This window comes from Trematomus bernacchii, unplaced genomic scaffold (assembly GCF_902827165.1).
Source record: "Trematomus bernacchii unplaced genomic scaffold, fTreBer1.1, whole genome shotgun sequence".
Lineage (NCBI taxonomy): Eukaryota > Metazoa > Chordata > Actinopteri > Perciformes > Nototheniidae > Trematomus > Trematomus bernacchii.
Window position 1 is genome coordinate 8297451 of NW_022987851.1, and position 23915 is coordinate 8321365.

A 23915-nucleotide genomic window follows, 5' to 3' on the forward strand; every position below is an offset into this window, starting at 1 on the left:
AACATGCAGCTTGACAAACAAACGGAAGAAAAAAACACATGAGCAGTCAAAGCTATTATTAAAGGCAATAGAAGTGGTTCCCTTTGCTGAAGCCATCCTGTCATGGTGTTAGGCTCTGTAGTTTGTATTGGGAGAGTATGGTTTTCACAGACACCTTCAGGGAACATACTGTGAGCTTTGTTCTGCTGACTTTGATGTAAATCATAAAGTGCTGAGCCTTTAAGGTTGTGCTCCTGCTGGTGTCGTGTCTGCTCAGGTAAAAACAAAAAGACCAACTTTTAAGATTGATCTCACAAATCTTTAGATGTTAATTTGAGGTCTCATACAGCTCGTTTTGTATTCTGTAAGTCAGTTAGACAAAATACAAATAAAACATGGATTTGCTGTGTAGTGTAAAGTGGGGAGAAGTGAAAAGTAGCCTAATTATTTCATTTTGTTAAATACTGTACCCCTTGAAGTGCTCTTGTTAATTAACATGTTTTATAATAAATTACCAGTAATTTAATTTGAGCTTTTCGGATGTGGTATTTATTAATCAATAAATCCCATTTATTAAATATGCTTAATCTTACCTTCTTAAAATCGACTAGGGCTACATGTATAGTACATGTAGCTCTTCTTTTAAAACCACATGATAGGGCTGTATTAAATCCGCCCGGTGCCAAGAGGATTGCTATAACTGTCACCAGTAGGGGGAGCTCATAGCTCATAGCTCATAGCTCACTGTGTACAAAACGAGTGAGAAAACATGAAACGGGTTGCTGGGCAGTAATGCAGACCACATACATGACCCCCCCTCTATATCTCTGAACCTCAATTTATCCTTGGGTCCTGACTACTGTGCCAAATCATATTACCTAATTTTGTCCATAATTACAAAAGGGATTGTATGGGTGATCTGTCTTTGTATGCACACTCTGCCCTGAAAAAGACTCATGTATGCAGAGAGGCCGCCTCTCCTCATCTTCATGCAGGGTCTGCTCAATCACTCATTGATTTCTGACAGAGATCATATTTACAATTCTGCTTCAATATCTCAATACATTAACATCCATGTACCATTCAGCATCTTCTATCTCGCATCATTAAAATGCCATACTGATAGGGAGTCTATTGATTTTAGCTCACCATATTCTGAAATATATTTTGTAATCATACTTTTGGCATTATTTCCTTTTCAAAACGACTTTTTTTTCCATTAAAAGCTTATCTTGTGTTGTCACATTTGCTACCTGTTGGCTTTGATTTTGCACAATTTCCCCAGTTTATATTGGTGGTTAAACTTACTGTATATTTCCCACATGAATAGTCATCAGTATAGTTTTCACATAATATGATACATAATGACTTTATATATAAGTTATAAGTAAAGTCAAGTCATAACATGTTAGTTTATGTTGGTTTATCTTCCTCTTCAAAACCTCTCTGATTAAAATTAAAATGTTACCAGTAGAACAAGGGTTAACAGTCTAGTCTTAATTTCCTCACAACTATAGGCACATTTTTACTGAGATTTTTACTGTGATTTTTACTGAGATCCTAGCTCTCTTGGACTTTCCTCTCCATACTGCTCTCTTCCTCCCCGCTGCTGTGTTCCCGGACTGTTTGGTGTGTTCAGTGTTGAGTTGCGGGCTGTGCCGGTGCGCTCCTAGCGGCAGAGCAGTTGAAATCAAAAAGCAGAGAGAGAAAGAAGGAGGATGTTGGACTGACTTGTAGTGCGACTGTACTCTTACATCGCTTTTATCCCAGGCTAAGCACATGGGTCTTTTGGGAGCTGGTTCCCGTTGTAATAAAACAACTTTTAGGGAATGCATGAGAGCTGAAGGCTGGTTTCCAGTCAGAGTCTCAGCCGAGCCATGTGTTGAACTGTGGAGACACCGCTGAAGATTTGAAAGGTGCCAGAGACGCTTCCCGAGGAACCGAAGACCTGCGAGGAAGAGCCCAGCCTGCGTTTGTTTTCAAGTGTGGACATACTGTAGATTAAGTCTCTCCTCTCACAGCCTGTGTGGGCTTCCGTTTGTGTAGTAGCTCATCTTGAAGAAATAGCAGATATCACGGATGAACTCGCGGGGCAAGTAGGGATCTTACTCGGAGAGTTTGGTCTGAAGGTTTGCTGGATATGAACACCCCGAGCAGCTCCGGGTGACATGCTTTGAAATGGAGCCTCTCAATTTGTGGACAATGAAACTGGCTTTTGTCAGTAACTAGGACCTTTACATAACTCCCACAAACACGGAGTAGACTTGCCTGTCATTTTTGAAGAAAAAAAATTGCAGCGGAATCGAGGATCTGTGCGCCCGCCGTGGATGGTTAATATGCTAGTATGGGTCCGCTAGCGTTCATCCTTGTTGGCGGATTACTGTATTTTCAAGTTGATGGTAAGTTGCCTAACATGTTTTTATATAAAACTACTTCTTACGGGTGTTTTAATATTTAGTGGTTTGGTCAGACCTTCACAGACACTGCCATTCCTCTCTTTACCTCGTTTTGATTTATAATCAATGTTGTTTTGTATGTTATTGGATTTATGAAGGGGAAAAATATACGTCATTAAATCACTTAACTTTTATTATTACACTTTTAACTCGGAAAATGCATTGAATGACTGCTTACCTGTTGTTAAATCGGCTTACCTTATTGAATTGTGATTTAATTAATAATTTTCATAACATGCTTTTTTTCGGGTAATTAACTTAGATTAATACATGAACAAGCAGCATAATTCAACATATAACTCTTTAACTTAATGCAGATAATGCTCGGCTCTCAAGAGGTTAATATTTGGGCAAGCATTAGCTGATTTTGTGCAACAGATAGAATAAGCAACAGCAGTGCATTCTAAGAAGTAAATATAATTGAATAATGTGCATATATATATAATGGGTTTCCAGTGTGTTTTTCTCTCTGTGAAACTCTTCTTTATCAATGATGCTCAGGTTATGTTACAGTGGCTGCTGATTATCTATAATGGAGAAGTGGAGAAAATGTTGTTAAATAATTTGATTTTTGATTATGGCAAACTATTCAAAAATGCCATTCTTTATTTAGCTGATACACAATCAAAAGTAGTCTAATTAAACATAAATTAATGCAAACCTGTAGATGGGAGGTTTACTGGGTTGGACATGTTTGGCAAAATATATCTCCCTGCCTCTGCCCTGAGTACATGGTTCTGCTGTGGTCATTTCCCTTTAGGATTTCACTGCAGCAGTTGAGCATTTAAGTGAAAACCGGCTTATATCCACCTGGGCCAGTGCCCCAGTTTATTATTCCCATTTGTTTGATTAAACTTTAATAATAATGCAAATTATATTGATACTGTTTAATTTCTTCAGCCAAAAGCTTTAGCCATCTTCTTCCTATCAGCCGCAGAGTCAGCATATTTTCTTTTTACGATTTCATGAGGTTTCTTAGGTTTCACTGGCCTACAAGAGCACTGGTTTAATGGAGGAATTAAAACAGCCTGCACTGCAGAGTTAATGTGATGACTCACATCAATCATCAAAATAGGACGGCTGAGGTGACGGAAATGGCGATTGGGATTGGTCCAACCTGTGACTGGTGGAATGATGGCGGGCATTAAGATGTATTGCTTTTAAATGCATAAACCTGAAGTCTGATTGAATTTTAGTGCTTCTAGAATTGGACACACCTTTTCGCGGTTGTCTCACACGCACACAAAGGGCTTGTGATCATAGAATGAGGAAATCATAATCCTGACAAAACACATACTGGAACCTTATATCAGCACTATGTTGTGAGTGATGATTCACACATGTTTGCTTTGTATTGTTTGTACTACTTGGCAGTATGCAAAGCCGAGTTTTTGTTGTCAGTGAATGCAACTGCCTGCAAGGGCCCATTTTTCTTTTCTTTCACCTGTCAACTCCCGCTTTTGTTTTTTACAGCTGCAAGTTTTGCTTCTCCTGCCGTGTGAAGGTAGCAAATCAAGCCCTCTTTCTGCTAGGATTTAAATCTTTCTTTTCTTTCTCGTTACCTTTTTTTTGGTGTCTTTCACTCTGTTGAGCCAAACCCACTGGTTGCTAGGCAATGGTTGATGGCATTGCTAGCTGTCCAGAGGGAGAGGGTGCACATCTCCCTGGGAGCAGTGGATCTTCCCAATCATTTGCCTGTCACCCTCCTCCCCCCTCTTCCTTGCTGTCCCTCTCCCCCCCAGCAGAACTCACCCATCACCCAGCCCTTTTCAGAGGTAATCTGAGGGTCCTTGGAGAGGGAGGAGCTTCCTCTAAGAGTCCACTTAGGCAGACAAAAAGGTCTGGAGTTGTATTCACTGGGCAGCATAGCCAACAAAGCCAAGCCTTGTGAATGGCGTCAGGCACTGTTTAGTGTGCTGTGATTAATACTGCTAGTGTGTAGGAAATCAGGGAAAAGGTGAGATGGAGAGAGAATAGAGGGAGTGTTTGTTGGGTGTTGTTGCCAGGGCTGGAAGAGATTGTGCATCTTAAAACAGGGTAACACTTTAAGAATCAGATTGATTGCAGTAGAATATTTTTTCCAGGAATACATCAGTCAGCAGCTGCCTGGTTATCTCTTAAACTCCAGCATGCTGCTTTTGAAGCTGGATTAGAACATGCTTTGCATAGTGGACACACACTCCTGACCTTATTGCTATTCTGAGACCTCCTGCATGCTTGTGTCTGATGTAGGAGCCGGTGACATCACATCCATCCCGGCTGACATACTGAGAGGTGCTGAAATATGGTCTTAAATCTGTCTAAGAGGCTATGGAGAAGACTACTTGGGGTCTTTGGTGGCCTAGATAGTGCACAGCTCTCTCTTTGCCAGCAGGGCTGTGGTTTCAGTAATGCTGAGTCAAGAGAAACTCAAACCCAGAGTGGTTGTGTATGTGTTGGGGACAGAAGAAGAGGAGGGAGATTACTGACTGTAATCAAATACAAAATTGAGAGAAGAGTTGTTGAACAGCGTAATCTTTTAAAGGGAAATGGCGAGAATGGAGCTTTATAACAAAAGCGCACTGAAGACTAACAGCTCTGTTGATGGTCATGATTGAATGATGTTTAAAGTACTGCCCTATAATGGTAAGTAATCCCAGATTAAAACAGTCAAGGTGAATGATGAGGCGGGCTGAGGTCATTGTGTAAGAGCCACCGCAATGTCTCGCCCCAAATGTGATTGTTCTGCTCAAGTTGGCAGCGTTTAGGCAGCGTTATTGTAATTGCGGATCATTTGCTGGAATAGGAGTGGTGTAATGATGAACCTTCATGTGAGATCTAGAGGAAGCTCCCCTCTACTGTCTCCTGCGGTCTCATCACTGTCGAGCAAAGCGCTTTCCACTGCATCATGGTGAATTGCTGTTTGTTCTTTGATTAATGTCAAATATGAGTGGAGAATAAAGACAAAGGTGGTGATATTAAGAGTAAGTGAATGACCAGTGAACAAAGAATGAGGTGTGTGTGTGTGTGTGTGTGTGTGTGTGTGTGTGTGTGTGTGTGTGTGTGTGTGTGTGTGTGTGTGTGTGTGTGTGTGTGTGTGTGTGTGTGTGTGTGTGTGTGTGTGTGTGTGTGTGTGTGTGTGTGTGTGTGTGTGTGTGTGTGTGTGTGTTGTGTGTGTGTGTGTGTGTGTGTGTGTGTGTGTGTGTGTGTGTGTGTGTGTGTGTGTGTGTGTGTGTGTGTGTGTGTGTGTGTGTGTGTGTGTGTGTGTGTGTGTGTGTGTGTGTGTGTGTGTGTGTGTGTGATAAGTGTTACTTGACTAGTGACTAGGGCCTGTCAACTCCTATGATATTTTAACAGCCAGGTCTGGCTACCTTTTGGATCCCGTGTCAGCAGCCATCCCTCTACACGTTTAGGTTTGAAGAGAATATACTTTGAGCTCTGCATACTTCTTTTAAGTCCAAAGTACTGCTCTTTGATCACTGAAAAATAAAAGGATTCACAGCTGTTCCTCGGATCACACTGGTTAATGTCTTTACAATTTCATAGTGCTGAAGCAAGAGAGAAAATGTCAGTGTCAGACTTTGCACATGGCTGATTCTGCTGTAAGATCAGCGAATGCAGTGGAGGTAATACCACTTTTCCCTGTTTTACCTCCTATTTATTAAGCCTCAGCCAAGCATACCCGTGGCATTTACAGAGTAGAACAATTGCTAATGCTTTGATGCTTTTGCTTAAAGAAACCACAAGTGGATGAGAGATCAAAACACAGGTGGAGGTGTAAGCTGTACAGTAAATTGTTAGTATACTTTCCACATCCGATTTATATTTCCAAACTAACCCAGACCCATCTTCTTTACTCTTTCTCACACACACACACTATCCGTCCTCGGGGCTGTCCAATCCATAAGGGTGGAATTCAAACAGTGAGGGGGTTGTTGTACACCTGTGATGGCAATATAGTGGGAGTGTGTGTGAAGGTATAGGGGAGGGATGGGGGAGGAATGATATGATGAATTGAGCATGCTGACTATGAAGACTTCACCTGTCTCACACACCTGCACATACAGGATCACACCTGTGCTTACCCCTCTGGGCCCCAAGACACATATATAATCCCTGCTCTGCCTCTGTTTCCCAAACAGCCGATTAAGGCCGGCCAACAGACAGACACAGACGAGGATCTAATTACCGCTATAATCCCTGATGATAAGAAGATAGTGAATGAACCTTTATTGATCTATTGCAAATACCCTGCCAGCCGTTACGATACAAACTGTGTGTGTGTAGGACAGATTACTCAGTTGCAGCGTGGACGTGACCAGCATTCTTATCTCCCCAAAACTCGATTATCTTAAGAGCATGCCAAAATGCAGACCGGAAGTCAGTTCACTAAATTCCTGTGATGCCTTTGACTGGCTGGAAGAGACAGCATGTGTTTTCTTATCAGTGTTTTTATGTTGCATGCTGCACTGAAAACGGCGTGTTTGAGGAAGCGTCTAATTACTCTGTATCCCATCGCCCTCACTCTGTCCTGTGATCGGCTGTATCGCAGCAACCTTCAGATAGAAGGGAGGGATGTCAAGGTTGAATGACTCCGAGAAGTACATGCAACTAACTAACTATACATACACAAACTGTTAACACACAGAAGCACACACATGCATACTGGCAGCCATGAAGGCACTGTGATTGCATTGAGCATTTATTTAGCAAAAGGAATAAATAAAAGTAACTAAATAAATGCACATGAATTGAATACACACTGTATTTATTCACTTTTTATCGTATATTTCTAGTTTGATCAAACATCTTGTTTTTCTTCCCTTTGTTTTCAGTCAGTAGCATACCTGCTTGTTTCCATTGTCAAGAGTTTGTGTGACAGTTGTACCTGAGCGGAGTGTCTTAAAGATGAGGTCAGGCCTGGTGATAAAAATGCATGAGCTGTCTCTCAGTGTGAGATGTGCAAAGATGGACAGCCAGAGCATGACACTCGAGTACACATCCGTCACACACAGCAGTTGTCCAGTGCAGCTGTAATGCCGCTCAGGGAGGTGGAGCCAGAGAATAAGTGTCTCGTTCCACTATTACCATCCCTGTCTTGGTCTATATGGATCACCCAGCCATGACAGCTCGTACCTTTTCTTCCCAGTCCCACCTGGGGATCTAAAACCAAAGACGTGAAAAACGTCCAAACTATACACCATCACTTGCCAAACCATTGTTTCAGTGTGGAAACTACAGTAACCTAGAGGTCTTTTATGAGTTCTACATACTGTATGCTGCTTACATTTCCTATGGGCTATGTCAATATTCTAGACTTTTGCAAAAACACATATTATTAGTTTCGTTACTAAGACATAGTTTTCCCTGGCAATGTTTAAACAAAAAACCTGCAATCACTTTGTCTTTGTGCCTATAGATACTGGAATACTTTATGTTTACGGTTGAGCTTCAAAAAATGATCAAGCTTCCTGATTTACAGGCATTAACATTTTCAAGAAGGTTGCGTTAATACATACATACTGGTTTGTAAGTAATAAGGCCTGCACTGTATCTCAGTGCTGTGGGAATCTTTTCTTGTTGCCTCCACGCTGCAGCTGCAGCATGGCACCATACTGCTTTGTAAAGCGAGCCACCATGACCAGGGTTGAGTTGATTTACTGTATATAATGGCTCCTGTTGAGACTGGCTTTGTGGTTGAAGACTCAGTGTGGAACGTGGCACGGGCCAAGTGTCACAACCATTGCGGCGGGTAGGAAGAAAGCCTTAATCGCATCCTTGAATGTTTGAACTCTCCAGTTCCACTTCCAGGATGGTGATGATGTTTTTCTGCAGGGCTGCTCTCAGGCATTTGTCATTTAGAGGTTCGGTAACACTCAGCCAGTGGTAGAATTATGAAACTGGGTGTGGGAATGTGTTTGTGAGCACCATTTATAACCATCAAAGCCCATTGTTTTTTTGTGTTAGTAAATTGAATGAGTCCTTCATCCACTTACTGCGCTTGCTCTTGACCCTATCACCCTAAGCCAGACCAGATGAAGTGCCCCATGGAATAAGCATTTAATAAATCTCATCTTGACTTGGAATGCTGCACCTTAAAAAATACAGAGCTATAAGGACCATTTCATTACCCCACTCTGCTCTCTGAGTCCATCACTGGAGGGTGTGTGGTTACAACTCCTTTTTCTTATGTCCCCACGATGTGGGTCTGAAGAGCACTGCAGTGGCTGGAGGTGCCTGACTGCCCGCATTGACATGCAGGGACACTGCAATGTGTTCACTACAGGTCGGCACCCGCAGCACAACTCCAATTATCCACTCATCTCTCAACACAGTGTATCATGGATACCTGAAGGCCTTCTCCTCCACCCTCCCCTCCCTGTCTACTTCATTTCTAAAGCAATAAAGCACATATTTATTTTGCCCCATTCAATCTACTGGGGCAGCTCAGCAATGCAGGTAAAGAGATTACAATGCTTGAGGGAGAATCAATTGATGCCATTCATTTCATTGCACTTACCTCAGTAGGAACTGTTTAGAGTAGCATGGCTTAAAAGGAGGGAATTGATGTGAAATTCTGCGTCCAGCTGTGTCTACATTCACATGCACACACCGCACACACACATATCTTGAGATCCTTGCCACTTGCTTATCTGATTTTTTTTAAGCACTTTTACTGAGTTGACAGAAGATAATTGTGCTCTACAGCCATATATGTGCTAGTGATGAGCACTGCTGGACGGAGCAAGTTGACATGAACTCATGCTAATGGTGCAAAGAAGAGACTGGGAAGAAAATGGCTGCTCAGAAGGATGTGCATGAGATGAGAGAGGGCTGAAAAAGGCGGGGTGGTGCAGCGAGGTACATGCTTGAGTGGCCCCGGTATCGGAAATCATTTAATCTGCATCACACAGTTTAGTCTCCTTTCCATGGGCCTGACAGTCCCACAGAGCTGGTGGTACACTCCTTACACTAGGCCATGTATATAAAGCAAGCATAAAGCTGTGTCCTTATCAACGCATTGCTGCTCACCATAAAGAGGTCCAAACTGTTGTTTTCATTTTCCTGCTTTAGTCTCAAGTCAGCAATCTCAGCTCTTCTGTCACAGGCCATCTGCTGAATAAAAAAGACATCATTCTTTCAGTTCTTGGCTACTGAGAGTAGAATAAAGAGTTAGAATGGGGTTAGTTTGGGAAAAAGGTGGAAACTGCTTGAAATGCACAATACTGTATGTGAATCAGCCCTACGCAGCAAAATAAGATATTCTGTTTCCCACAGTAATATATTTATATATTCCATCTGTATGGGGTAGAGAGGGCAAATACACAGTTGCAGAGTCAATACGACCCCGCCACAACACTGCCCAAAATACACTCAAAGTGGAATTCTATCTGATATTTGTTAGAGGCTCGCATGGATGCAGTAAGAGTTTGCACACAGCTCCTAGAATGACCCTTGTGTATGCTTCCAGAGTATAGATCTTGGCAGAAAAGAGGAGGGGGGCAGTATGGAGAGCACTGAGGTGGAACACAGCCCATCATGTGAGCTTCCTAGATAGCTATATAACTCAAACTCCCTCACTCTCTTGCAACAGAAGACAAATCTGCTCAGCACCTGTGAACACCCTCCATTTCAATATAAGAATTTCTCTGTATATTCCAGTGGCAGTGGGTTGGACAACAGCAGGTTGTCTTAGTGACACCTCACCGAGATGAGCTGTACGTCTGGTATTGGGGTATAGTGGAGCTCATGTGGTGTGACGCCACTGACAGCTGGCGGTAAAGAAGATGAATCTGGGGTGCAGAACGCCCTGCCTGCAAGTGTCAAGCAGCAGGCCAGTGCAGAGGCGAGGACGGCCTGTAACATCATTCTATCGCCACCCCCAGTTCCCCCCTGCCGCTGTCTCACATTTCCCTTCTGATGACATGACGGATATGACTCTGTCACCCCCACAGCGAGGGTAGGATGGGGACAGGGAGCAAGTGGAGGAGACGGAGAGATATCGGCAGGGGGAGGCAGATAAAAATAGAGGGAAAGAGATGGAATGGGAGGTTGGAGAGAGACAGAAGTGGAGGGCGGGAGGATAATATATTTCAGAATGGACAGCATGGATGTAATGCATAATTCATTCCTCCTTTAGTTTTTTTCTTTTAAGTACATTTATATCTTCACTCAGTTTGCTAGGTTTAAGCCTTTGCCATTTCAGTTTCCATTTTATAGTTTTAGTGCGTCTTGGCCTGGACCTTGGGTTTCATGTTTGATGTTTTATGGAGCCTCAGTGACTTGAACTTTTTGCTGTAGTCCGAGGTTGCCGTGGGTTACCTGTGATCAGTGCACACGTCTGTTGGCAGAATAACTAATATCTCTTTGGGGAGCCCTTCCTTTTATGCTCTGGCCGAGACTGGTGGAGGTATTGATTTGGTTGGTGGGCTAGAATTTCTCCTGGGAGCTAATAAAAATAATTACAAAAAGATCATGAAAGGCCTGACCTTCTGTTGCACACATGAATACATATGTGACAAAGATAATAGAAAAGAGCTCTTCTATGTGTGTGGTCACATGCATGAGGGAAAAGAAGCTGTTGTAACAAGCAAAGTGGTGTTTTTATCCCGGATTCGACCAACAACTGTGACCTATTTTTTAACTACAGTATGTTACTCCTTTTATGTTTGTATGTCTTTATATTTAATGTGAAGTGCGAAACATGATTTGGATGGTGACAAATAACAGGGATATGTAATGCTGTAAAACCCCACATTCCTTGGATAGCTACATTGCATCTGATCGCACTGAAGCTGACATAAGTAGTCTGAAAGTAAAAAGGCAGAAAAGAATCAGGGTTTGGTTCAGTAATCCCTCTCTGATCTCATTCTCTGTCTGTGTGCTTGTTTGTTTGTTCTCTGATTCCTGCTCTCCTCCAGGAGAGGATGACTGCACAGCAGTGGTGAAAAGTAATGGTGGTGTTATTGCAGGCAGGGGGAAACACAGCATTTTGATTGGAGCTTGCGCCCTGAGACCCAGTGAAGTGCACTCGCCTCAGCTCAGAGAGCACTTGATTGCACAGCACCAATGATCGCATTAAAAGGGCAACAGAAAGCCCATTTACCGTAAAGAGAGTGAGAAAGAGGGCCCAATAGGAAGCTGAAAATTGACTTTCACTTCTGTTAGGAGCTCGGCCTGATGCCAGGGCGGTGGGGATATATATATATATATATATATATATATATATATATATATATATATATATATATATATATATATATATATGAAGGATGATGTATATGCTATATATATATATATATATATATATGTGTGTTTGTATATGTTTTTTTTTTTATTTGATCTTCTTGGGCATCATCCCTATGGTGTGGGAGCCATTTGAGAGCCAGTTTAAAAAACACATAATGACATAATGGTTTTGTGCTTTTTAAGTGAAGCTTGCTCATCAACTTTTAAGGTTCACATGTTGTCTTATCCAGTATTAAGATTGATGAGCCTCTTTAAAAACATATTTCATGGCATATGGACATGCTTTTAACCTTTTCTACCTCTACACCTGACTACGTTTACCCAGGAAGGACACTGTCCAGTCACGTCTGGCCCTCTTTGCACCCGGCTCAGCTTTTTCTGGCAGTGAAAGGACAATTGTAGAGGCATCTGCTGTTTTCATTTCCACCGGAAAGAGTAGAGCAGATGGAGACTCAAGGTTTAAGTGATTAGAAGGCAGTAGATTGGAATACAAATTGGATTTAAAGAAATTAGACTGATATAAATCGAATGGAGCCGCCACAGTTTAGTGCTGTGCATGCGCATTGGCCTTAGTGGAAAGCCACCGCGGGGCGTGTGGATTATAAGGGAAGCAGATGCTCCAATGAGATAAGAATAAATGTGAGTTTGACACTCCATCTGAGGGAGATGGGGGTCTCCGTGTCTGTCCTTTATCTTGCCCTCCATTTATCAATGTCACAGTGTTAATTACTGCTTCATTTATTAGGTCACTTACTGCCAGAATACAAAGTTGCCCCTCTGCCCCTGTGCTGACAGGGAAACAGACTGCTTGGGCCTGTTGCCCTACCACTGCTGAAAATCATTTTGTAAAAACGGCCAGCAACAGCAGCATACTAAAGTTTTTTTTGTTACACTTCCAATAGTCTATTTTCAGATTTTCACATAATACCATTGTGATTAGATCATGCACTTGGATATCAGGATATCACTACCCCCTCCCTCCTACAAACCCCTGTCTCTGGCCCCACTTAGAGGATGACACCAGGCCTGATCACTAATCAATGACGGGGAAATGGAGGGAATTAGCCCAAATTAGGAAGAAGAGAGAACAGACCACCTCCTGTTCCGGGGTCAATATGCCACTGTTTGATGCCAGACTACTAGTGGACTAGTGCACATTTAAACAGAGTGTGTGTGCATGTATGTCTGTGTGCATACCCAAGAGTCTTTGAAGTGTATGTTGTGCTGATCAGTACAAAAGACCAGGGTATGGCGTGTCTCAGTTTTCCCTCGAGATTCAAGTCTAAGGGGTAGTGGAACATGTGCAAAGCCAGGAAAACAAAGAGCTGAAGCCACCACGGTGTTGCCTTCATTCCATGTTGAAATGAGCCCTTACATAAGCACAAAGGCTCATGTGGTACGCTGTTCTTATGTGCAGCAGGCATTGCCCATTACCCCACTGCACTGCCCCGGGGAAGGGCAGAGTCATCAACTCAGCTCAATCACATGCACACCTGCAACAACTAATTCTAAGACAAAGGGCCAAGCACTCTACTTAATAAAAACACTGGCTGGTTCACATTTTGCTGCCAACGGAATAAGAGTTATTGATGGGGTATTGAATGTGGTTCAAAGGAAAGAGGATAAAGGAAAGGCTGTTGGAAAAGTTTGCCTTATCCCCTATTCCCTTTACTGTGCCTTTGATTGTTTGATGCTGGATCAAACTCTTTGATTGTTGCATGGTTCCCAGGGCCTCTGTGATGTAAATGTGCGTGTGTGTGTGTGTGTGTGTATGTGTGTGTGTGTGGCCTACAGCTTCTTATCTCCATGTTTAAGAGCTGGGTCACAGACACACAGAGCACTCTGACATGGGGACCATTATCTCAGCTGCCAGACCCCAAAGCTCACCCACTGCAAGCCCTAATAAAAGGGAGTGGGCAAAGGTTTTCAGCCACAGGGGATTAGCATTTGACATTAGTCTAAACCCTGACATTCATATTCACGTCACATGTACACTTCTACAACAGTGGACTTGTTTGCTGAAAACCAAACATATGATTTGTATGTGTATAGTTTAGATGTAAGATGACTGTCTACACTCACTGTTCACCCGTGGGTCCAATTACAAACAAGCCTCAGCATATAGGGGTGAGAAGAGCAGATGGCTGAAACAGTGATTAAAGGGTCCAATATATGTTTCTTTAAAATGCTTTTAAACCAAGAAAGCGTTTGGTTTTTGGAGTGATGAATCCATTTACCACTGTTTGTCCAGTTCTGCATAGCGATGGCACTGAGTAAAAAAAAAAATAATGTTAGTTTGTTCATTAAAGTTATTAAAACAGTTTTGTTCCTTGATTTGTATTGTTTCATTTAGAAGACAGCTAGTAAGAAACACAGGATATTGTTAGCAGTTAGTAGTTGCGGTCAAGTACTTGAATAAATACAGTTTTCAAAAGAAAACCTCTGCGGCAGCTGCACTCTGTAATGCATGCAGATCATTGTTCAGTTACAAATCAGTTGTTTTATTTAGTGAAAAATTGTATTAATGTATTCATAGTTTTACTTACACATATTCACATCTAGACAGTTATAATATTATTTTGACATCATTTTTATTACAAATTCATTTAAAAAAATGAACAATGCACCTGTGCAACTGCAACATCCTGTAGCTCATTCTGTATTATCCTGAGGCTTAGGAAGGATATGTAATCTGCTACTTTGAGTTGTTTTTATTAATGTAACCCTTATCTTTTCCCTATTTTCCAAACAGTGGTCTGGTAGCTAATATATTCATGGCAGAGGCTTCTGACTTCAAATATCAAACCGGAAAAATGAGGCTTAAATTCTTCACGCTAATATTCTATGACTAATTGTATCTCTCCTTTCTCCCCCAGGATCCCGTTTGCGCCAGGAGGATTCCCCACCCCGGATTGTGGAGCACCCCTCTGACCTGATCGTCTCCAAGGGGGAGCCCGCCACCCTCAACTGTAAAGCTGAGGGACGGCCAACCCCGACAGTGGAGTGGTACAAGGATGCAGAGCGGGTGGAAACAGACAAAGACGACCCACGTTCCCACCGCATGCTGCTGCCCAGTGGCTCGCTCTTCTTCCTGCGCATCGTCCATGGACGACGGAGCAAGCCGGATGAAGGAGCCTACGTCTGTGTGGCCCGGAACTACCTGGGAGAAGCCGTCAGCCGCAACGCCTCTTTGGAAGTAGCATGTGAGTCACTCTCCTGGTTCTTCTTCATTTCTTTGTGGCATTGATTCAAATTTGTTTGCGTATTTAATTTAACTCAAAAATCATCTGCTTCCCGATGATGGAAAGACTGGATTTACATGTAGCACAAGAAAGAATTAAGAGGTACAATTTTAGCATTTCCTGTCAGCAGTATCTATTATCCCTTTCTTCCATTTATCCATAATGGAAAGTGCCGTCCCTACTGAAGGGAATAACAGTAAACAAATCAGTAATTTATTTGAGGAAACTGAAATGACCCTTTTTATAAGCGTTGACTTCATCTTGCTTTCTGTGTTCTCTATTATTATAAAAACACTGCACTCATTTCCTGTAGGTCTTAAAGGGACAGTTAAGCTCAGAGGTGTTCTCACGTTGAGTTTGGTGGAATCATTTGTTGTACAGAGTATTTCTCCAGCAAGCACTTGAATTAAATATGATCCTTCACGGGAGTTTTATTGAAGTGGTCTGCAGACACTCAGACTATATGAGAGAGACATGATGGTATGGTAGATATGGGTCTCCCACAGGTGAGTGGGGGTAGAACGACAGGCACAGATCAAAGTCCTGTGGGACATTTGACACAAGCTGCCTGGACTGTGTTGGTGAACATTGACAGGCAGAACCTGAGCTGTGGATCAAATGACCTTTGAAGATGAGCCCCCCCCCCCACACAGGCTTCAGGCTGGGCTTCCTATGGAGCGGTTCCTAGGCACCTCAACTGCCCATAAGGTGGAGCGTAAAGTCTTTGTGTCCTTATGTCGTTGTGTTGTTTTACCTGGGGTGTCCTGTGTCTCAAACAGGGACTAGGTCCCACTATAAAATGTGTTTTTGGATGCTTCACGTATCATTTTGCAGTAGGTATGAACTTCACTTCATTGTGGAGTCATTATTAGAGACAAATGCTAGCCAAGAAGCCTTTTTGTGGAGAAGATGTTTCTTGATTTTTGTGAACATACAAAAAAACTGCAGAAATTGTCTATGTTTTTAGGAGAACCTGTAAAAAAATGTATAAGGTGATTACAATGATCAGTGGAAGTAAATGGGATTTAGGTATGTTATCCTTGGGAAATGGACTTAGTGTGTTGAAGGGGGGGGGGGGGTTGGTCTCTGCCTCAGATTCAGTCCCCTGCCCTCCTGAGGGCCTCCCAGCTGCCCCCAGGTGCTAACTGCGTGACAGCAGCTTGATCTATCGATTGCTGTAAGAGGGCTCTCCCAGTCTAAATGAAAATTCATGAAAAATGTATGAAGACTCCAGATTATTTTATTTTTCCCCTCTCATACTGTTTTTAAGCCTCTCTTTTCAGTTGATCTCTCCCTCTCTCATGTAATATGTCGAGGAGCAGAGGGGGTTGAATAGAGGCATTGACTCCATGAATGGCTTTAAGGTGAGGGGTCAGGAAACCTGCAGATAAGGGGATAAGGAAGGTGAAGAAATAAGAGAACATGTATGATTGGTATTATAAGTAATACTGGGTTTGATAGAGAGAGGACCAGGGCAAAAGCCCCAGGCCACACTATTGGGAAACGGGGATAAATAAATGTACCATGGCTATTTCTGTCAAAAAAACATCCTTGGCTCCAAATAAGACATTATTATGTCTCCTTTCATCAATCCACTTACTGTAGATAAACCCAAATACCCTTCCACATTAAAGAATAATAAAAAAATTAAATTAAACCAACTCCCTATCTACATTTAATTGTTTATCAAAGTGTTCGATCTTCCAATTCTACGTACAGAACAAAAACGAAAATGGCTCTACATTACCTCACACAATTGAGCTTCTATTGACCTGACCTGACCCGACCTGAGGCACATGTTTGGGAATGACAGCAGTGTTGGCCTGACTGATGGAGTGTCGGTGAAGGAAATGGTTGTGCTGGTGGGTCAAGTGCAGTTCAAAAAGGACAGTCACTATTTTACTTGATTATGTCGTGACAGACAGTGAAATGAGGTTTTATCAAAGTAGAATATTGTTCATAAAAACATTTTGAATATGGATGGATCATAGCGTTTAGAGGCAATAGAGTGAATTGAGGGCACGAGGAAAAAGAAAGGAAATATACTTGAAGGGTATTACAATAATATGTTAATGACTTGTTGCAACTTTAATGACAAGTAGTTTAAAGGATATTGAGCGGGAATGTCCTGAAGCTGATCTGCAGGATTGGAGTCTGAACCAATCAAGTGTCTGGCCTCAGGCACCAGAATGGACAGAATCAGCACAGCGCCATTATTGTTGCCACAGAGCTATTTTATCATAGTTTGAGTGCACCCCCTCACTTTATAACTATACATCCTATGAAATATACAGTTGTATAGGCTGTTTAATTGTAGATCAAATACTGACGTAATGATATATATAAAGTATATCATATATGAATTTCTTGGACATTTCAACGACCATTTCTTTATATATTTTTTGTTTTTCCAGATATAAGGCTATTATAGATTTTATGGACCTCTCCATGCTCGGTAGTTTAGAGCCTTAGGCTTTCTCTGCTTCCTTTTTTCGCCATGTCTTCAGTGGGGCTGGGGGAGCAGAAGGTGGGGTGGGCTACTGAATCCCGCAGCATTGGCTTACTGCAGTGATTAGCTTTATCAGGTCCTGACATCCGTCTAGTGATTGTTAAGCCACAGCTAATCGCACAGGAAAAAGCAGCATTTAAATCTATATCCATGCTGAACTGGGATTGTGTGTATGATATGCCCCCCCCTTACATCCCTCGTCTTCTCCCTCCCTCTCCCTCCCACATATTGAACACACCTTTGCTCCCTCCCGTTCACGAGTGGTTGAGCAGGACCCTGGCGAGATAATTTAATTGCGGCTCTGAAATGGATTGAACTCGGTGTGCACTGAGCAAAGCGGCACGGCTGCATGCTGGACATCAAGCTGGGCACCACTCTCTCTGAAGGTGGAGTGGAGAGGAAGAGGGGGGAGAGGCCTCTGAGAGGTGCGTCTGCATTATTAATGCGGGCCAGATTGGGAGGACTTGTGCTGTTACTGGGTTTAGTCGTCCCACTTGTCTCCTTTAAGTGTTGGATGTTGAACAGATATTGTTCACAACTGGGGAGGCAAGAGCATGAACTGCCCTCTGTTATCTAAGAGTGTGAGGATAATGTTTGGACATAGCTTGCATTTGGGAACACATTTCATTATAGGTGTTGTTCACTGTCCTGTACTTCAGAAGATAGGAAACTTGTAAACACGTTGCCTACAGGGTATCTGAATGCTCTAATCTCATTCTACATCCCATGCTCTCCAAAACTGACTGCAGGCCAGCTCCGTGGGATGAATATGCCGCATATAGGAGAAGATGTGCTCCCTTTTCTCTTTTCAGCATAAACTAGGTCAATGAGCAGGTTCATAAATCATTGTGAAGCCTGTGTCAAAATGCTAGCTGCAGCCACCGCTGCTGAATAAATTGCTAGCATTGCGGATATCTCTGTATATGTAAGGGTGACAAGGCACACCTGGGGCGAAAGGATCTCAAGGAACATGTTAATTAGCCCTATTTTTCCAGGTGGATATATAGCATGTGTGTGTTGAGAGTGAACAAGTTGCACTTATAATTGAGTCTTGTGACTCAGACCCTCTGACATGTTTGTTATCTGTGTATTTAATGTATCTGGTCAGAGAGGGATTGCTAACGAACCAACACACATAATCTTCAGGTGTTGATCTGTATCTTTTCCCGCTTCCCTCAGATTGTAACCTTTAAAAATGCAAATGACACAGAAATGAAACAGATGTCTTGGGTTGGTTCTAAATGCCGCTTGGAATGGGATTGGATGACTTTTAAAAAGGTCCTTTGATATCATCTAATGTACCACTTCTGCAATTAAGTGAATCGTTAGTGAGCATTTGGTGCTCGTACAACAAGGTAATTAGCAAGAAAATAGAGTTGGGAGAAGTGTGAGTGGTGAAGAGAGGAGGAGGGTACCAAGCTGTTCCTGTTGTGTCCAGCATGAGGGGAAGCTAATAAAGGGACAGGCCAGGAGGAGCAGGCCAGGTGGGGAGTCAGGCTGAGCCGCACTGCAGAGCCTTCCACAAGCTCATCTGGACTCATTACTCCATTTCAGAGATGAGAAAATGGAATGACAGTGAGCACACGATCAACAGACACTAACACACTCTCACAAAAGTGTACACAAACACCTGCCCTCACACTCCCATAAACCCCGGTAGGCTGAGGTTTAATCTGCGCTGAAGTCCTTGAGAAATAATGAAGGTTAATGAAAGAAGCAGCAACAATGCAACCATTACCAACACATTAATGACGCATGCTACAGTTAGGAAATCAAACACAGTCTTGAATACTGAGCACAGTCTCATTTTTGATTAAATATGTTTGTTTGTGTTTGATATGTTTGGCACTGTTTTGGCTCACTTTATAGAGCTGCAATATTGGAAAGATACTTAAAATGTATTGCTAAAGGTCGCCGAGTTATATGCAGAAAGACTAAGTGATTTGAAAAAAAAAAGCAAGATGCCGAAAAAAGGTGAACATGTGGCCCTGCGATAAGAGAGATGGTGAGAGCAGGCGAGGGTGTGAGAAATACCCTCCCCCTGATAAACTGCGAGGGAGGAGAAATCCCTGATTAAATGTGTCAGCTCTGTGTCCGTGCAGCTGGAGTGTGCTGACCTCCGTAAAAAGGTGTTGTTATCTATTGGGATTTACTCACACAAAAACATCCACATCCACATCCACATCCACACACACACACACAGTTCTCACCAGCTCTCCACAGCAGCATGTAGATTGCTCTCTCACATTTATTAGCCACAGATGGCCAGAGTAAATGAGAAGTTTCCCGCCACCACTAGACTCCTGCAATGCATCGAAAGAGACCGTCCTGCAGTTATTTAAACAGGAAGATAAATCACTGAAATATGCTGCAGTCGCTACCAGCACTCTGACCTTTCACTGTCACACACACGCACACACACACACACACACACACACACACACACACACACACACACACACACACACACACACACACACACACACACACACACACACACACACACACACACACACACACACACACACACACACACACGATAAGTCCTGAGACTACACTTTTACTATCCTCAGCGGGCCTTGTGTCCCAGCTCTGACCTCCCCAGCTCCACCAAGGGAGAAAAGCCCATCTGTGTTACCTTCTTACCTTCAGTGGGAACAAGTATAGTGTTGCAGATGGGTAATATAGCACACATCAACTGTGGATCTCGACAGCTGAATAATGACAGCAATAATAAGTGCAGCGAAACATGAGGACAGAGATGGAAAGTGTGGTGAGAAGGTGCAGCACATAATAAGATCCAAGTGTGGGATGACCTTTGACCATGTTTCTCAATCCTTTATCAGTCTCTTTCTTTCCCTTGTTTCTCACTCTCTACATCTCTACTTCGACCATTGTGTCTCACCTTCGAGTGTATAAACTGGATTAAACAAGTGTGTGGCGCTCCGTCATGGATGCCATAGCTCCGTCAGAAGAGGAGTGAGCCGTCAAGCACAGAATGCTGAGCCAGCCGCTTCTCACGCCCATTAGTGCCCGGCAAGATGAAGCACCCGTCGCACCGGGTTTTGTTGTGTTTCCTTTATAAACCCTACTCTCGCTCCTTCAAACTCTCCCTCTTTCTCTCTTTATAGTGACACTGTTATTGATGGCCTCTCCTCTCTGACAATGCAGGGCTATTGCTTTGTCTCTCCTGGCAGTGTTTCGCCTACACTTCTCTCCTTGCCCCACTCCAACCTCACATGTCACATCACCCAACACTTTAAACCGTGGGTGCTCGCTCTGCAGTGACTCAAATATAAAATGTGCATTCAAATGGAGTCGCTAAATTGTACCGGCTTGGCAGAATTGTTTTAAAAAGTGAACACATTCCGACAAGCTATAAAGTAAACTTACCCTGCATTGCCACTTCTTTTATTCTCATCAGACAGTTTTGGATGCCGACTGAGCTGTAAATGATTGAAAACTGTCTGCAGGCTGAATATTGATCAGCCTTAAAACACAGACACGGTGAGCGGCTCCTGCTTCCATGGGTGGTTAGTTATTTGATTTCTATTTTGATATTGACTTATGGTTCTAATTAATTCAAGCCCCATGTAGCTTTCAATTTTTCAGCAGGTAGATTTAATTTGATCATCAAATTACCTTTCCCGAAGATCCCTAACTTTATCAGTCTATTAATCCGTCCTTCTGCCTGTGTGTAGATAACCAAACACATTTCCAACTGTAAGTCTATTTTAATTTACTGCACAGGTGTGCTTTTTAGCAGCATTCAGATGACTATATCTGATACCACTCCATTTGCTGATAAGTGGGCAAAGGGAGTAGTGAGTGATAATACAATTAATCCACAAATGTGGCCCTGAGTGAAATCCCTGTGGACTCTGCGTTCTTAGGGTGCCTTGCCATTGAGTCCAGTCAGGATTGGATCCTCTGACCCCTGGAGAACCCTTTGCCCTCTCCTATCCTCCCTAGATCTCTGTCAAGACATAATTCCTTAACCCAACGCTCCCCTCCGATGAATATGTCCCTGTAGTGACTGACCTCCCCCACCAGCCTTCCTCTCTCTCTTTCTCCGACCCTCCGAGACTGCCAGAGATGGTAATCCATCATATGGAGCGGGGAGGAGGTGACAGGGTGGAGGGCTGAAGTTCAGGCGCTAGCTGATATGGGTTTGAATCGAATGTCGCTGGAATTGATTTACCCTCTGGCGTGTGGAATGTTGCGTTATTTCTGCTCTGATGTTCCTGGTTCAATTGCCCATTATTTCTTTAGTTACTTTCACACACACAACCTTAAACACACATTCATTCCCACACACACACACACACACACACACACACACACACACACACACATGCCTTTGTGCAACACAAAGGTGCCAAATACTGCTCTGGATTGATCTTGTGGAAGGGTCATGACTCAGCCAGACCCAAGATGCAGCCAGTTTATTTTGGGTTACGACTGTCACACTCTGATGAATATATCTTGTTCTGAGCTATTCTGCACTTGCAAGCAAGTACGCATACACATTCACACAAGTGTACACAAAAATGCTTAAGCTAAATGTATTTTGTGGATGTTTTTCTAGTTGTGCAAACATTAATGGCAGTCCCTGCTTTAAGTAGCCCTTTGGGAACATAGGAGACATAGCATTTCAGCTTCATTAGATTCTCAACTGAACTGTGTGGATGGAGAGGAAGTAGGAGACTAGAGGGGAATACATGGGATACACTCCAAGCTGGCCATAGGAAGTTGAGAGTTCATAGTGTAGAACTTTGCCAGCCTTGTGGGCTTGGAAAGAAAAACATAATCAGGTCCTCCCTTCTTGCAAGTTTTATGTTGATTTAATCTAAAATAGTTGTTTTTTACAGTCCCTTAAACTGTTACCAGGCTTCCCATGGCCCTAGGCCACAGCAGAGTTATGGTGGGCCCGGATGTGTTATGACTTGGTGATCTCCCGATGGCGTGGACAGATATTGTGTTTGGCTAGGATTACATTTGCTGTAAGGGACACCTATCAGCCACCAGAGCCCTCAACAGCTGCAGATCAGAGTTGTAACCTGATCATCCAGTCTCTGCTGTCTCCCTCTCTCTCTTCGTCTCCCTCCCTCAATCACTCTCTTTCCTCTTTCCCCCTTCCCACTCCCTTCCTCTCTCATTTCCTTTCCTGCTGTTTGAAAGTGATACTCAAAGCATTTTGATCACTTTCAAAAGTGAAGGGTGACACGATCAAATGTTTGAGCGTGGGGTTTGTGAGACAGCTGTGGTACCATTCTGTTTTACAGCCTGACCTTTACATGACTGCACCGCTGCATCCACTGGGCCTATCAGCAGAGGAAGTTGGGTGGCTGCTGTGTCGTGTTGTTGAAGGTGACCTTGTGTTTTGCAGAGTTAATGGCTTCCCAGTTCAATGTGGAGTGTGTCCTAACTGCTGCCTCTGCCTGTTAGACTGCTCTGGGATCCACCCCAGGCTTGGCGAAGGTGATGGAGGGGACAAACAAGTTTAATGTTGTTCATTCAGCAGCCACCAGTTCACAAGATGAAGAATAAATGTCAACGGTTCTCATCTTCAGGACCAGCAGAGACACATAGGGGGGACGTAGGGGGAATCTGGCTATCTCAGTTATGTGTAAAGCGTTGTGACCAGGTGCATTTAGATGACATCACATGGTGAATGAGACTGGAAGCTGTGGTATGTGTGGCCACCTGCTTCTGCAGCTGGGATGATGATTAGCAGCTAGCCAGGCTGGTTATTAACCAGCCAGACACTCATCCAGCCAAACGGACAGACACACAGACAGGGACACTGACAGACATTTCACATGGCCAGATATGAGCCTGCACATTGGTTGGCACAAGAGAGACCAGACAGACTCGCCCAGACCACTTAAGCACTAGCATGGCCAAAGGCCAACTGAATAGAAATCAGAACACCCTATTCAAATGCTAAGCAGAATGTTATCTCAGTGCCTCTTGCTGCTGGCCCCCGTGCTCTACACTGTCCAGGGCAAAGCTATTAACGAACATGCAGGTGCCTCCCATGTTTGCCTGTGTTTCATTGTGTATGTGTTTAGATAGGTGTCTGGGCAGTTCTCTGTATCTTTCTGCCTACTGTGCTGATGAGAAAATCATAATGGATAGCATTAAGGAAGATATTGCTTGAGTCAAATTCTAATAATTCTTTGTCATTGTTAGTGTATTTCCAATGATTGCTATTGACAATAATGCCATAAACAACAGTACCCACCACCCAGTGAGACATAAATGATGGCAGTGAATCATCCTAAGCGTGGTTGTAATTGCAGGGATTTGTCTTGGATCCACAATGATCTTCTTATTCCACAGGAAATGAAATCTAACGACACTGAGTGATCACCGAGGGGTGTGTGGCTAACTGATGAGTGTGCTCATTTGACTCCACCGATCTTTAAAAGCCATTAACGCTCTCCTGTTTCATGCGCAAATTAGGCCTCCACACACAAAGGCACACAAGCACAGCAG

At 43.1% G+C, this 23915-nt stretch overlaps 1 protein-coding gene across 4 annotated transcripts in view; it reads left to right on the forward strand.

Moving 5' to 3' along the window:
• The first annotated feature begins 1694 nt into the window (after window positions 1–1694).
• Window positions 1695–23915, forward strand: part of robo2 (roundabout, axon guidance receptor, homolog 2 (Drosophila)) — a 151073-nt gene continuing 128852 nt past the window's right edge. For all 4 annotated transcript variants that reach the window (XM_034113215.1, XM_034113218.1, XM_034113217.1 and 1 more), the window contains exons 1-2: window positions 1695–2378; window positions 14540–14866. In XM_034113215.1, coding sequence (XP_033969106.1) covers window positions 2324–2378; window positions 14540–14866 — 382 coding nt within the window. In that variant the 5' untranslated portion in view covers window positions 1695–2323. The remainder of the gene's footprint in view (window positions 2379–14539; window positions 14867–23915) is intronic.